At 37.9% G+C, this 16,279-nt stretch overlaps 2 protein-coding genes across 3 annotated transcripts in view; one reads left to right on the top strand and one right to left on the bottom strand.

Moving 5' to 3' along the window:
- Nucleotides 1-1,622: 1,622 nt before the first annotated feature.
- On the bottom strand, nt 1,623-16,224 carry RMDN1 (regulator of microtubule dynamics 1). Of its 2 annotated transcripts, none has more exons than XM_062570542.1 (10): nt 16,084-16,224; nt 15,431-15,542; nt 11,951-12,038; nt 10,107-10,266; nt 9,324-9,413; nt 8,580-8,635; nt 6,724-6,811; nt 5,029-5,059; nt 3,709-3,842; nt 1,623-1,781 (listed from the first exon to the last, which is right to left on the bottom strand). In XM_062570542.1, the coding sequence occupies exons 1-10, from the start codon at nt 16,207-16,209 to the stop codon at nt 1,743-1,745; spliced, it is 924 nt and encodes a 307-aa protein (XP_062426526.1). In that variant the 5' UTR covers nt 16,210-16,224; the 3' UTR covers nt 1,623-1,742. The 2 variants fall into 2 exon arrangements, with proteins under 2 accessions (XP_062426526.1, XP_062426527.1); XM_062570543.1 differs by having other exon boundaries at nt 11,951-12,035.
- CPNE3 (copine 3) overlaps nt 15,938-16,279 on the top strand; it is a 34,788-nt gene continuing 34,446 nt past the window's right edge. Inside the window, exon 1 of the mRNA XM_062570539.1 lies at nt 15,938-16,008. The gene's annotated coding sequence lies outside the window, so the exon portion shown is untranslated. The remainder of the gene's footprint in view (nt 16,009-16,279) is intronic.

Below are 16,279 nucleotides of genomic sequence, written 5' to 3'. Positions count from 1 at the left end.
CAATGAGTTGATACTACTTGAGAGTTACTCTGTAGCTGTTCAGTTCATCCTGCTCCTTTCTTCCTGCAAGCAAGTAATCAGCTGCTCATTTCTAAGCTCCCAAAGATCTTTACCTGATACCTGGACTACTAGTTTCATGATTTGAGTCCAGAATTAAAGCACTAGACTGCCTCTCAGCTGTGAATTTTTATTACTGACTTGGAATGAGCTTGGCATGATGAACTAGCTAATTTGTTTTCCCTACATTTGTATCTGTTTCCTCCTCTATAGATCACAACATTCAAGCTTCTCATTAAAACAAGCTTTTCATGATAAGGTCTTATTTTTCTGTTAGTAAATTGGCATATTTTGTGGGGAAGATCTGTAATACCTGAAAATTCGTGATGCAAATTTTCTGTGCTGGGTATCTAACTTAATTTCTCCATTTTGGTGGAAATTCATGCTAAAATATTAGCAAAAATGAAAACTTTATTTTTACGAGTGAACTCCTTAACGCCCTTCAGTATTTTATCCCTACCTTTGTGTGGTGTATTAGGAATATGCATTCCTGCTGCTATAATAGTCTCGGGGAAGAAGGGATGTTCAGCAGACACGGTTTGGCCACTATGCTCTCAGAATTCACATCCTCTCAAAATGCAAAACAGATCATCATACTTCACTAAAAACAGCTTCTTGCAGTAGCAGACACAATGGGATTTGTAAGTGGTTCCTGCTTCACCTTTTGTGTTTCCTTGTTTTGCTTTTCTTAGCCTTTCTTGCAGTTCAGTGTACAGGAATTAAGTTTGCTTGTGCATCTTTACCTTACTTGGAAACCTGCAAAGGTATCTGAAAGAGTGAATGTACATTATAGTACCATCAAAGGTTGTTGAATCACACAGGAAGGACAATGCTCTAGAAGTAAGTTGTAGCTTTAAGCTTTATAGTTAAGTGTGGCCCTATACCTCCTTTCTTTAAAGTTCCTGTTTCTTATTATTCCTTCTACCTAACAACTTACAGCCGAGTAATGTAGAAATTTAACTGTGAAAATGTGCAACCTGTGTCCTAGTCTCTCCTCAACTACTCATCTATGAATCACAGAATCATAGAATGGAAGGGACCTCTGGGGATCATCTAGTCCAAACCCTCAGCCTGTACAGGGATTGAACCCACAACCTTGACATTAGCAGCACCACGCTCTAACCAACTGAGCTAAACCTAACCCAAGCCCTTTACTCCCATATATGTTGACAGGATCATAGAATCACAGAATCGGTAAGGTCAGAAGGGACCTCTGGAGATCATCTAGTCCAACCTCCCTGCTCAGCAGGGTCACTTAGAGCATGTTAGACAGGGTTGCATCCAGGCGAGCCTTGAGTATTTATAGAGAAGGAGGCTCCACAGCCTCTCTGGGCAACCTGTGCCAGGGCTCTGTCACTCTCACAGGGAAGAAATTCCCCCTCACAGTCAGGCGGAACTTCCTGTGCTTCAATTTCTGCCCATTGCCTCCTGTCCTGTCACATGGGACAACTGAAGAGTTTGTCCCCGTCTCTCATCTACCCAGCCAGTCATTCCATCATAGAAGGCTATCAGATAAAGCAGAACTATGTGACAGTTCAACCGAAACTAGAGGTAGGCAGAGCAAGTTCAGGCTATATCTTTAATAAATGGAGTCAACAGAAGTAGGGGTTTTTCATTTATTTTTTCTTCCTCCCTCCCTCCTGCCTTGCTGGTCACACCTGAGGTACTGAATTGTCAGCATCTTGTTATATAGAATTAAGCAGCTCCAAAGCTTCTTTGTGTACCTAAAATGAAAAGAATATAGTAATAAGAAAACAATGCCGTATAGATAAAGGCTCTTCTAGCAGACCTTATCCTGCAAGCACCCAGATGTTTCACAACAGTCTACAAATTACTACCCTCTTAAGATGAATTGATTCCCTTACTGCAGTTTAGGATGACTGTGAATGGAAGTAAAGTACTGGCTTAAGAAGTTTTAAGTGTAGTAACTCACTTCAGTAATTTTATTTGGGTTGAACATAGACCATGAGCGCTTAATTTGCTATAGTCAAAGAGTAGTTTGTGAGTTACCCTGTTTCTGAAGCAGGTTGTCAGAAGTAGACAGTTACTAATGGAGAAGTGTGAGAAGACTGTTTCTGAGACTCCAACCTACGTTCTGCGTAAAACCTAAGAAAATCTGAATATCGTCTCTACCATCAACATTAAAAAGCTTTGGGCCCTGACAAAGCAGTGCACTGCAAGCCAGGCACTGCAGATAAAGAAAGTTCTGAGTATCTGCTTATATGTCAAATGCAGAGACAGAAATTCCAATTTTTTTTTCACATGTAAGTTTGTGTTACTTTAGTTCCCATCTTTGAGACACCAATGAATTTTGCAGTGTGACTCGGTGAATAGAGAGAGTACCACCTGTCTCAGCAGCTACATTTCCTTCTAGGAAACAAGTTTGTACCAGGAGTCCAACCACTGCTGCTGCGGATGAGTGGAGCTTAGCTATTGCACAAAAAAATCACTACTAGTTTTTGCTTGATTCCTAAAGGGAATCCTAAAGGCCTCTGGATGCATGCGAGCAACAAGCAATCGCATATGGTCCTAACTGTTGAAGGAACTGACTTATTTCATACATACCTGAGACCACTACTTCTTTAAGCTACTGAATTCCTACACATCTTCCAAAATAGTGGAAGAGAGGAACCTTTACTCATATTTCTACTGAAAGAGGTTACTGAAGGATCTCGCTCTTTGTGGGAGAAACCTCAATTGGCTTGAGTCTTACAAGAGAATCTGCAAAGGAGGGAAAACTTTACTAGTGTTTTTTCTGATACCTAAAGTACAAAATCCAACTGCAGTGGAACAATTAGGATGTTCAGAATGCCACAACTTACTTGGATGTCTGCTGTAACAGTACATGATCTCACACTGCAGCTTATGGTAAGTAAGTGAATTAGGAGTCAACTCACCATAAGAAAAAGCAACTGGAAATCAAGCTTAGTTAGTCCTGATGCTACCAAAATTGCTTGTTTACTGAAAACGATTACAATTACTCTGTTTTATACTCAATACGGTGCTAAGTCTGAACAAGTCTAATAGCCTTCTAGCAGCACTATATGCATTCAGGAGGCAGACACAAATCTGTGTCTGTCTAAAAACACGATCCTTCTGAGCAGTCCAAAATGGTGTCTCATGGCATTTGGCACTGAAGAGCTGATGTGAAAGGTGTATTCTCTCCACTTGTCTCAACTCAGATAGGCTGAATCTCTCCCTACTTTCCTAGAAAGAAATGCAACGCTAGATTTCATACGTCCATGCTTTCTTCATAATGCTTATGATTCCACTAAAGGTTTTTTTAAGCTCTTTTAAAACATGAAATTTACCTTTTTAGTAAGACAGATAACCTATGGCTATATAATCACAGATCCAGAAATCCAGTTTTCTGGATCTGCATTTATATAGCCGTAGGTTATCTGCCTTAATTTGAATAACACAGTTAAGGGTGGATTATTATTAGCACTAAAAAACAAAACAAGCAGAAGGAAGAATAACAATTCTTTATTAACAGAAAACTTCCAACCATTGTGTTCAGATTACACAACACAGTGGTGTTTATTATATCTGGATGTAATCCTAAAATAGCTGCTGTGTTACACTTTACTCTGATGTTATACATGTTGGCTACAATACATGACTGCACTGTTACAATTCTTAACTTCCTACCTGTTTGTCCTCCTCCGTGTGTGCAGGATATTCTTTGGCTTTGCTTAACCACAAGAGAGCCATCTTTTTGTTGTTTAACTTCAGGTATGTCTTTCCCAAAAAGAGCAAGTTTTTGCTGTAGAAATTGGGATCAGCTGTACAGAAACATGGAAAAAGCTTTGAATGATAGTGAGCAGCATACTATCAAAGTCACGACTGCACTGTCACTCCTTTAAACACTTCAGAAAAGATGAAAACTGTTTTGGATTAGAAGGAAGCCAATGTAAAACTTTTGCTTGCTAAACTTTAGTCTTAAATACAGCTATGTTAGCCAGTAGTTAACAAATTAACATACTAAATGAAAGCAAGTCTGTGACAAAGAGAAGCAGTAAGTTTATACATAACATCAGCAGATTCTCTTTTTAAATTTTGATCTTCTTCGGACATCATGCATACAACCAAAAGTGCAGCCAGCTTAGCCAGTGTCTGAAAAAAAAAATAAAGGGGCATGTCTCCTAGCTTCAAATCATGTACACATGCATGATACTAGGTTTTGTTACATTAAAAAAAAGCAAAAACTTAAAATTGTTTTTTAAAAAATAGAGAAAGCTGGGGGGTACAGAGAAGTTTACCGGGTTGCTTTGATGAAACATGTTTTTGGTTATTGACTGCTGTTATAAGTCTTGCCAAATGTTCATACTTACTAGAGCACAAGCTTTCTCTGTTTGATGTAAGGTCTGGAGTCAAAATGCTGGTAACCAAATTAATTACAAATGTGTATAATAACCAAGTAGTACTCAGTAAAGGCAGGTAAATGCCTAGCTGAGTGAAGTGTGGTTTTGTCAAGATGAGAGAGAGCCTGGCAGCAGCAGTGGTGGTGTGTGTCCCACCTAACCGATGGGCCTGTGACCTGCTGTAGTCATATGCACTACCTTCGATAATAAGCTCCAAATCTGCCCATGCTAATAAGACTACTATATTAAAAACAAAATTACTTATGTGTAGACAGAAGGTAGATAAGTAGATGAGCTACAATCATTCTTTCAAAACCACTACGAGACTTGCTAATTTTTTTTTTCAGTCATTGACTATACTCTGACCTTACTGATATTTGCAATTCAGCAAACTAGGTTCATAGCTACAGAAAAGGAGGCAGAGCTTGGCCCATTGAGGTCAGCCCCCCCCCCCCCCCAAAAAAAAAAAAAAATTGAGATGATCTTTTTACAGTCAAATGTATGCACGAGATTTGGAACCAAATTTTGAGATTAAGTCCATTAATTAATGTTTTATTTCAAGTCATCATGTATTAAAAAAAAATAAAAACAGAACTGCAAGGATTACCTTCTTCTGCCATGTGGAAATAGTGAAGAGCCTGTAAAAGGTAAGGTTGTCTTCCTTAAAATGCAGCATATGGAACACAATAATCCACCTAAAGTCCTACGGATTCCCAACATAGCTGAAGGACTTGTCTTTCAGTCCATGAAGCTCAGCATATTGTTGATGGTTCTTGTTCAGTATGCAATCAAACAGAAATGTTCTCAACAGAACTACTGCTCAGTCAGCTATTCCCCAGCCAGTATTTGTAGTTTATTATTCCTCCTCATATTTCTCCCTAATTTTGATGTCATACTTTGTCTTCCACTTGTCAAGATCACTGTGAATTTTACTTCTACCTTCCAGTGTATCTGCAGTGACTCACAGCCAATTCTCATGTATAAATTTAATAGATAAAATCTTTATCATTCAGATCACCAGTGTAAACAAATACTTCATCTAGAACTGATTCCTATGGAATACTGGTTAGTATCCTCCTATTTGAGAATAAATGTTTATAAAAAACCCCGCATTTTCCAGCTAGTTCTTCATCAGAAATGTAAGTCTATCCTACCTCTTTGATGTTACTAACTACAGGAAAAAGAGCAGTTTAAGTGTGGAAGTATCTACAAAATAGTCTGTACAGAAACTGAAGTTTGTGATCAGTATGGCTCAACCACAAATTCTGTGACCAGTTTGCTTCTTTAGGCACTCTACTGAACATGCTTCACATGCTTGCTTTCTTTTTCAGTAAGAACTTGACTGTTCAGGGAAGGCAAGCAGTCTTCTACAATTACTTTCTAGTGACTCTTCACCTCTACACACTAAAAAAAAAAAAAAAAAAAAAAAAAAAAAAAAAAAAAAAGACAAAACATTGTGGGCTGAATACTTGGTTGTTCCATTAGCAAACAAAGACTGCAGCAGCTGCAGAAACCTTCTTACTGCCAATTTAATTTCAGCTTTGTATGTGCACGTTGTTTAAACAAATGTACTGTATTAGATACCCTAGCACAGACGGTATGTTTTAGGTTGCCTGATCACAGTAAGTATTTAGAAATCTTCATAGGGAAAAAAAGGAAAAAAGGGGGAAAAAAAAGAAAAACTTAATTCCACATAACTATAATAAAAAGCCCCCACAGTGTAGCCAAAGGACAAGAAGGTATTTGTTCATAGAAAGTAAGAAAACAAGCTATTCCTTTTTGTGAAATGCAAAGAAAAAAAGAAAGAAAATTACAGTACTCCTATCCAGTAAAGTACATGATCTAACACCAGTCTAGCCATCAGTACTGGCAGTGGTACTGCCTGTTATATGTGATAAACATCATCTATGACGACATACCAAATTAGACAGAGCTTGTTAATCTCTGCTGCACAAACTACATTAAATCATTTTCATTAAATTCTTTTTCTGGATGTGTCACAGCTGGAAAAAAAAAATCAGGATTTTTATCTGTTTCTTAGATGTCCCTCACTGTGGCATTATATTCCCATTTTATTAATAATAGCTGTAAATTCTCAAATGCATGTCTATTTTGAGAATTCTTGGCTACTCTTGGTGTCAGCTATTCACACAATCCATTAGCTGTTTTGTACAGAAAATACTCTCCATTGCTCATTGTGTTAAGAACTTCAGTGAGGGCAACTTTGTCTGGAAAGTTAGTGAACATGTACCAGTGGCTTAGGGTGGGAGGAGATAATCTGTGAAACACTTTCGTATTATACCTCTTTATATGTGGATGTTGGAGGTGTTGCAAATAGCATTGCAGCTATTTTCCTTTGGTACCATGGCATTTCAGCAAAGGAGTAACACCTGGAATAAAAGGAAACATTTGTATATACATGTCACATTTTTCTTGTCTTTCAGACATAGATATCAGATCTTAACGTCAGATAATTTGTTGTTACCAAGAGCAACAACAGCTGAAGCCATATTACAAGTTCTGTAAACAAGCTGTTACAACTGTATAACACAACTGCAAGATGTCCAAAATTGCAGCCAAATTCCGCTAAAGAAGTTTTTATACATCTTGCTGGGGAAACTGTTACTGCATTAGACAGAACTGGAGACTCAAGCATTACCCATGAGACAGTCATTTTGCTTGTAGTGTTTTAACCATTTATTGCATATTTACTATTAAGACATTTGCAATGAATTATCTGTCCTCAACATTACCTTGTTTCTTCTCATTTATTAATATGCAACAGCAGATCAACAGTATATTCCTGAAAGATTCTGATCTACAGAAATGAAAACAGACCTCAAACTACTGTGTTCTAGGCTAGTGCCTTCTATTCGGTATTAAGTCACCTATCTTAGAGGTGCTTAAAGGATTAAACATTCGATAAGCATTTCAAATACATAACACACACTAAGGTAAATGCTAAAACAACGCTATTCACATTTACTACTCTCACATGGTGATTAGAAACGTATTTCTGGTTCTTAGTTGCGCATAAAAGCATATGAGGAGGTAAAAGATCAAGGAATACAAGTAGTGAGGCAGGGTGGAAATACAAACAGAGTTGAAATTCCCTCCTCCATCAGGTTTTGTATAAGTGTACCTTATCAGAAACACCAACACAACAGGTTAAATCTTCAACATACTAGAAAGATAGAAAAAAAATGGAGGGTGGAATGATGGAAAAAATTCAAGAATCAGTTGACACCATATCCCAATTTCAGATGAAGAATTCCTGGGACTCAGTAATTAGTACTTTCAAATGTATGATACAGAGATATTTTAAAGCTAAAAGCAATGCCTTAAGTACCTTGGTAATAACATGCTTCCTGTCTCAAAACTGACCTTTAGGCTCATTCAGTTGGTAGTGCACATGTGTATACAAATATTTGGACTACTGTAGTGGTTAGGTCACATGGGAATGAGTGGTAGATGACAAAAAATGCAGTGAGTAATTTCACAGACTAACAAAAAAACTTGGAGCAATAGACTGCAGTTTACTCTAGTTTTTAAGAGTCCAGAAAACCCCATAAAAAGGGTGGCTGTGATTTCTTCTGCTCCTACCCCACCTTCAAAACCACAAGTCCTCTGGTCTCTTTATTTTCACCCTCTCAGTCTCATATTAGAGAGATCCTATAAAACAATGGAAGTTTTGGCCTCTTTCAGAAAGATAAACAATAGAAAAGGCTGCACCTAGAGTCTCTCATTCATTTGTAAGAAACACCAGTTTCAACCAAGCTACTTCCACAGTATGTTATAGTCTGAATGGAAAGTTACATTTCTAGTTCTTCACCTGCTACCTAACGAGTAGTATTCAATCTCTGATGTATGCTATGGAAATCTTAAGTCTGCAAAATGAGTTGTTATATTTCAATACAGTAGAACTGAAACAAAGCCAAATATAACTTCATCTTCTGAACAGCCAGACCTTTTCAACACATGACTTACTGTACCCTTTCAAAAGGTTTTCATATTTGCATCAACTATTTACAAGCTACTGAATTATCCCAAGTATTTCTGCAACACACTCCAAACTGCTCAGCTGTTTTATAGTCTGGCGCTTTTTTTTTTTTTTTTTTAATTGTAAGCTAATTTTTGCTTGAAAATACAACATCTTACCAAATGCCCATAAGATGAATTGATGTAGCATCTTTTGGGTTCAATTCAATGGCTTTCTAGTGGGGAGAGGGGAAAAATGATGTTAAAAAGTTGTTCTGTCACATTTAGATTAAAATAGATAAGTATGTATATGTTTCTCTATAGACAAATGTAGATATACAAAAGAAAAAAAAACTTATTTGAGACAGATTAACTGTGTACAGAATTTCAGGATGTACAGTATTTATTTAATGCACAACTGAATCTGTCCACCTCCAAATAAGTGAAGACACCAATGGATTTAAAGCACTTACATTTAGTTGGAGTAAGAATTTAGCATGAGACTCTGGGTGTTTACAATTTGATATAATTTCTGGTGATATAAACTGAGTCAGTAGTCTTTTCTCCTCTCAAGTATTTGTTCTTTCTTGACACACAATCCAGAGCTACAGATATGGTCACACAACCATTTCTTCATAGCACAGCTATACTTTATTTATTCCTGACAGGTGTCAGAAGCACTTTAGCTAATTCGAGCACTCTCTTCTATAGAGACTCAGTTAACTGCAGGAGCTAATTTGTAATCCTTGTGGCTGTGGGTATCCAGGATTAATGCAATAACCCGAAAACCAAAGTTTCATTAGGAGACTGGAACAAAAGTACACTTGCAAATTTTCATGAAAATCAGTTCACACCTCATTTATTTATTAGAGATTAATCTTACTGCCAAGAAAAGAAGAAAACCACCACAACAAGTTACCTTACCTGGAAGTGCTCTTTGATAACAAATGCATTAGCAATTTTAGCCTTGATTCCTTCATAATCTCCAACATCACTGATACAAATTGCATACCACTATGATTGAAAGCACAAAAATATTTAATAAAGCACTATAATCAAATACTGAACTTTTTTAAAAAAAGAACAAAAAAAAATCCACAACAGAACTACTACCAACAACAACACTTTTAACAATTTAAATAGTGACAGAGGCTGGTCTCTACAGAGAGACCATCTGTGGCTGGTCTCCACAGATGAGGATATCAACATCCTCTTACTCAAGATGCCAACAAAACTGCCTCTCTGCTGGCCAGAGAATAGGCACAAGGAGAAGAAGAAAAGAAGAGGAAAAAAGAAGAGAGAGACAGAGAGACAAAGAAAACACACAAGAAGAAAGAAGCCAGAGACTGAAATCTTTTCAGTGAAACTATAAATCTGCACGCTGGGTGTGTGAAATGTTTTGCAAGGTATGTCAGAAGAGCAGACCAGCTGCAGTAAAGCAGCTAACTAGTCACCTTTTTGTGGTTCTGAATACACTTAAATCAATTACTGTTTCCTGTATACAGAAAACTGATCTGCAAAAGTCCAAATTCTGATCTTAAAAACAAGTTAGTGGGTAATAAAAAGTTAAGTCTCGCTCACTCTCAACTGAAATGATAAACTGTGCTGGAATTTGCTGAAAGGCAGAACATGACATTAGTTCCCAGCTTCTACTGTCAGAAATCAAAGGATAACAAGAGTTCAGTTAAGCTATTTTGCTTCGCTCACCTTGTGCGCTGCAAAGTTTGATTCATTTTTTTCAAGGGCCTTTTTTGCATACTCAAGGGCTTCATAAACCAGTTGCTTTTTCTCCTCTGTAGAAGTACTACTAAGCTGAGCTAGATCACGTGATGCCCGTGCCAGCCTCCATAACAGCTCTGCATCCTCACTAGTTATGAACAAAAATACTAATGTTTTAAAATAATAATGGCAGCAAAGCAACAAAAGACCTCAAATCAATTTCTTAACACATATCTTGAGTGGATGAGAAGACAACAGCAAATCATCTGTGATACCATGTTATACTACAATCACAGGGTAAAGAAGCAAGCAAACAAAAAAACCCAGATGCAAGCTCTCCATCACAGACTGTCTAATGATACCTTTGTCATGCAACTTTGATCTATGGAGAAAACATAACTGTACGAAAGGACTTTGTTTTCTTGAAGATGTAGATTTAAAAAACTCAACAGTACTAGTAGACATTCAAGGAAAACAATGACTCCTTCGTTCTTAGACTGTATTTTTTCCAATATTCTGTTGATTTGACATTACTGTTTACTATGTTTACAATATTATGTATCTTTATCCCCACTGTTGTACTTAAATAGTGAAAGTCTTCCTAAAATAACAGCGAAAAAACATATACCAGCTGTACCACTACGTGAAGCTGTACATTTATACACAACACTAGATTGCAATGGTGTATGGTACTTTATAGCCAAGGATAAGTGATTTTGTAGAGAGGAAGTTTTATTATTTTGTTAACATAGTGCTTTAAAACACTATTTGCATTTCATTACACTTTAACTTAACTATATTTTCATTAACCACTAAAGACTTTAATATTAAAAATTAAGTTCAAAGAACATTCCAGAAGTTCTTGGTCTCACCATAAAACATTTGTTTCCTAGAAACAGGAATATTGAAGTCAAAACTAGCTGGAACCAAAAATATTAAAACCCATACCTGAGCTCAAAACTAGTTATTGTAAGCTCAGAATAGCAATAAAAGACAGTTTCCCTATGTAGGGTCAAACAAGTTGCTATGCACAGTGCACAGTCCTGCTCTAGTTAATGGAAGAACAGAGTCAGCAGATTCATTTTTCATCATAGTCACAAAAGTGCTAAGTACAGCTCCTGGGATCACTACTCCTTATTCTATAAGGAGTACTGTTATGACATAAAGTCTCTTTCAGACAGGGATTGTCCTTTTGTTTTCCAGGCTTTGTACAATTCTCTGTCAAAAATGGAAAACCTGAATGGAAAACAACTAACTGCCAAAAGACCTCCAGAAATGCACCAGGAGGAATAAGGTGCCCTGTCTCCTCTAAAAGAATTTTTCCACACATTTTCTACCCTCAGTAATGTTTTGTACAACTATGACATAACTACACAAGCAAATATTTCGTATTCAGACACAAATCCTAACAGGAGACAAATGGAACAAAGTAAAAACAAGTGTTCATCAATGAAAAGACAGCGACTCTCAAGAATTTTCAATACCTGAATTTTAGATACTTTCATTATTTACTGATGTATAGTTACATTCAGAATTTTTGCTATCATATTTTACGGAATTCTTAAAATAGCAAAGCAAAACCCTGCTCCCCTACAGCAATGGCAACTAAGTGTTAACCCTCAGCTTCTACAGCTGCACTCAGCTAACAATCAGGTCCATTTTGTCCGCTTTTCCCTCAGCAGGAAAGAGATTGAGAGTCTTTTTTCCTACTTTTATAAAGATGAAAGCAAGATTCTCCAGCACACCACAATTTGAATATTAGCTGAAAAACCTGATACAGAAGAGCACAGTAAAGTCAAAGTAACACGAGCATATTCAATGCAACCAAATACCTATTTTTATGTTGAACCAGCAGACGATACAGTTTTTCAGTTTCTCCACTTCCATACAGGTAGTCTGCTTGCTCTATAACTTCTTCTACTTAAGGAGGAGTGAGAATCATGAAAACATGAGAACAAATTACACGTAAATGGTATATTACAGCATAAACAAAACATTAAAAGCAAGATGTTCCAGCTGAAACACAAAGAATAAACTAAGTTCCTTTTTAGCCCATCACTCTAAAGATTAAATCAAAAAACAACTTTCATGCAAGGCAGAATTGGTAAGTTACAACAGCTAAGAGACACTGCTGGGTAGATCTTCTCTCTCACGGAGCTATGAAACAGCCTTTGGCTATAGACAGCTTTAGAAACTGAATGGATTTACATCGTCTTTCTCAAAGCATCAGACATTACAAGCAATTTTTCTTCTAGGCAAGTGGCCAAGTAACAAAAGGAACAGTAAGAAAAAAAAAAAAAAAAAACAAGGCAGGCAAGTGCAATTGACTGTCAAGGAGTGAGACTCCCTCATTAGTATGTATATGGAATTTAGAGGTAACAATTAAGAAAAAGAAACAAAACAATAAATCCAAAAAGTTTTGTAATAACGAAATAATAATAATTAAAAAAAGAGTTTTGTTAAAACATTCTTGATTCTCAGTATGATTCCATAGTTTGGCCAAAATAGTGCTGCAGATGTAGGCCCATATCTTATTCAATAAATCAAAATTAAACATTAAAATTTTGCTGATTGAAGCACTTTTTTCCACAAATACTCATGACTCCAAAAAAATACAATTCATCTACAGAAACATTTATTTTTCAAAATACCAAAAGCAAAAATAGATAAAGAAGAACTTCTAAAAAAAAAAAAAAAAAAAAAAAAAGCTGGCTTTCTAGAGTATTAATGAGATGAAGTATACATTGTTCTTATGATATTTTAATTTTCTAGAGAGTATTTTAAAACACTGACAACAGAAATGGTAGAATAAGATTTTCATAATTGGTTAAATATAATTTTTATATATATATATATATATATATATATATATAAATATATATATATATATATATATAAGTCTTCCACAAGCAGAAATATCAAATACAATACAGGATTCTAGCATGGGATTAGATGAAATTAGGAGAAAAGAAATATCCAAATGGAAGCAGACAGATAATGCCATTAGGTATGTAACAGTATAGAAGAAAGAACTCCAAGGTTATTAAATGTAATTTTTTAATGCTTTAGTGTTGGCAGAGGAGTATTTTAACAAGTCAAAAGCCTTGCTTAGTTTTCTTTAGACTTTTCAGCAATGCTTATCACTATGCTTATCATTTCCTGGGCATTACTCCATCTGTGACTAAATGTCTGAGTTAAACATAGGGTCCATTCCTCCTTTGCAATAATCCCCCCTGCCTTTTTTAAAAAAAAGTTATCATTGAATATCGTAGTCATGTTTCACAGCAGTGCGGTTTTATTTACAGAACAGTAATCCACCAAAGGCTACTGAATACAAAACCCTCATCCCTAGCTAAAAAGCTTTGCAAATCACAGCTGTACAAAAAGTACAAAACAGTAAAGATTAGAAGAGCATTCTGGGCAATTTTTTACCCTGTCAGCTCTAAGTATCTTCTTTCAACCACTTTGAAGATAAGATAGACCATTATCTTGACTTACCTAAGTCTTACTTAAGATTAGCTCCAGAGTGCATCTTCAGTTTTACCTTCACTCAACTGTTTTACTTGCTTCTTAAGACACACTGAACATTAACATATATAATGAAACATATCTAACATACAAGAAGTTCCATATGAACATAGAAATTAACTTTTTTACTGTGAGGGTGACTGAGCACTGGAACAGGTTACCCAGAAAAGCTGTGGAGTCTCCTTCCTTGGAGATATTCAAAAGCTATCTGGATGTGGTCCTGAGCAACATGCTCTTGTGACTCTGCTTGAGCAGGGGGCTTGGACTAGGTCCCTTCCAACCTCAACTGCTCTGTGAATGCTCAGAACTTCTGAGAACATTGCCCACCAAGTGTTTTACCTATACATTATTAGGCATTTATTTCTCCAAGAGGATTTTTGAAGTATTTCTTTTTTCTCTTATTTTGACCATATCTTGTCTTGCATGGAAAACATAGTAATACTGCTGCAAATGTCATATCATGCTATTACGTTTGCTGCGGCCTCTGGTGCTTTAATTCTCACATTATTCGTGTTCCTCATGTTCAAACTAAATTTTCCTATTTGTATACTCAGTAGCCATCTTAAAATCTACTCACTAAAGCTCTTCCTGTTATGGTAAAAGAAATAGCTCAATATCCTTTCAGAAGTCTTTTGTCTACATTTTTATTTCTAAAAGCATAAGTGATCTATTATGTTCCTTTCTTTGAAATTTGCACAAAGAGGCAGTCAAAACTGAGTATCACAGAATAGCTGAGGCTGGAAGGGACCTCAGGAGATCATCTATTCCAATCCCCCTGCTCAAACAGGGTCACCTAGAGGACGTTGCACAGGATCACGTCCAGGCAGCTTTTGAATATCTTCAAGGACATAGACTCCACAACCTCTCTGGACAACCTGTTCCAATGCTTTGCCACTCTCACAGATCACAGTCTTTCCTCATAGGCGAGATGCTCCAGCCCTCTGATCATCTTCGTAGCCCTACACTGGGCTCTCTCCAGTAGCTCCATGTCCCTCTTGTACTGGGGAGCCCAGAACTGGATGCAGTACTCCAGATGTGGCCTCATCAGGGCTAAGTAGAGGTGGAAGATAACTCCCAAATACTTTCTATAGTACTATCTATACATTTTGTGTTTCAGTTAGGCTTCATTCTCTGTAATGCCTTTAATTAACCACGTGACAGGCGAGTTTTAAGAAACTTAAGTCCGTGACAGTATCTCAAGATAACAATACTTTTCTTCTAATAGAGAGACTATCTTTATTCAGATCTTGAAAAGAACATTTTACCACTTGCTCTATTCTTTTTCTGGCAGGTAAACCAAGGCTTTTGTTCCTGTTTTGTAATGTGACTGAAAAAAGAAAGTTATTTCTCACTTTTGTTTGAAAAAATATCACAGTGCTGCTCAACCACACTAAACAAGAACTCCACTGTGTTCATATTAAAAATCTGAACTAAGTACAGAGTCTAAAAATTGATTAAAGTTTGGACTGCATTCTCACCTTAGCTGTATTGTTCTTAAAAAGAGTGGGCCACAAAACGGTTGTCATTACACCTTGTGCACATGTCCCATCCTACCCACGACAAGATGCCGGACCTGCTTTCAGTGACATTTGAAAGAACTGCTTATTAAACCAACACCAAACTTTAGAACTCTGACCTAATTCAAAAGCATCCTACTACAGAAACACACTGAATACAGTGGAGAAACTTAAAAGCCTTACACAGCTATCCTATATGATCCTGGCACTAAAAGTGACAACTTTGCCTTGGAATGACCTGCACACTTCAGAATTTGAGAATATTACCTTTGAAGCTTGCATGAACCTCAGCAAAGTGGGAAAACAGCCTGTAAGTTTCATAAACCAGAAAGGATCCTGCTGAGAGCACAACCCCCCTTTTAAAGCTTTTTCCAAGCACCTGCAGAGGATTATAAAATGTATATTAATAAGCACCATGATACTGAATAAGGTTTAAAATACAGAAAGGGCTTTTATAAGTTAACAGAAAGAACAACAAGGAAAAAATCCACAAAACCAGGAATTCTTCTTTCCAAACTTTCCACCAAGGAGACTTGATAATTATGCTTTAAAATATAAACCGAGCACTAGACTGAAAATAAATAAGTCATAAGCACATGGTAAAAAAAACAACAGAAAAACCCTGTATTTTTCAAAAGCACGCGCAGATCCTAGATTTTGGAATAACCCGTCGCAGGCTCCGCGCGTTCCTTCCACCAGCAGGCGGGACCGGTGTCCCCAGCGCAGCGCAGCGCAGCGCAGCGCGCCGCCCCCGCCCGCTGAGCCGGAGGAGGGCGGCTGCCGCCCCGGCCTCGCCTCGCCTCGCATCGGCCCCGGCCCCGGCCCCGGCCCCGGCGCCCTCACGGGTAGAGGCCCACAGCGCGGGCCGCGCCGCGGGGGTCACGCGTCCCGCCCGCCGCGCCGCGCCGCTCGCTGGCTACCTCGCTCCCGCCGGCCCCGCGGCGGGCCGCGGCGCCTCCGGCCTCCCGCAGCAGCGGCCTCCCCAGGCAGGCGGGGCCGCGGCGCAAAGGCTGCGCCCGCGCTAGCGCCAGCGCCAGCGCCGCCATGACGCCCGCCGCCGCCGCCGCCGGGCGCCGCCCGCCGCGGCCCGTCCCGTCCCCCACCCCTGCCGCGGCC

Source organism: Rhea pennata, chromosome 2 (assembly GCF_028389875.1).
Source record: "Rhea pennata isolate bPtePen1 chromosome 2, bPtePen1.pri, whole genome shotgun sequence".
Lineage (NCBI taxonomy): Eukaryota > Metazoa > Chordata > Aves > Rheiformes > Rheidae > Rhea > Rhea pennata.
The sequence above is the reverse complement of the archived record's forward strand: the minus strand, read 5'-3'. Positions and strand labels throughout refer to the sequence as shown.

Bases quoted from the DNA above. Each gene is read 5' to 3' on its own strand.
- RMDN1 (XM_062570542.1), bottom strand. From the start codon at position 16,209: ATGGCGGCGCTGGCGCTGGCGCTAGCGCGGGCGCAGCCTTTGCGCCGC. The intron at 9,414-10,106 runs GTGAGCGAAGCA...TTTCAATCATAG, and splicing joins CAAACTTTGCAGCGCACAAG to TGGTATGCAATTTGTATCAG. The intron at 1,782-3,708 runs GTAGGAAGTTAA...TTTTCATTTTAG, and splicing joins ACACGGAGGAGGACAAACAG to GTACACAAAGAAGCTTTGGA.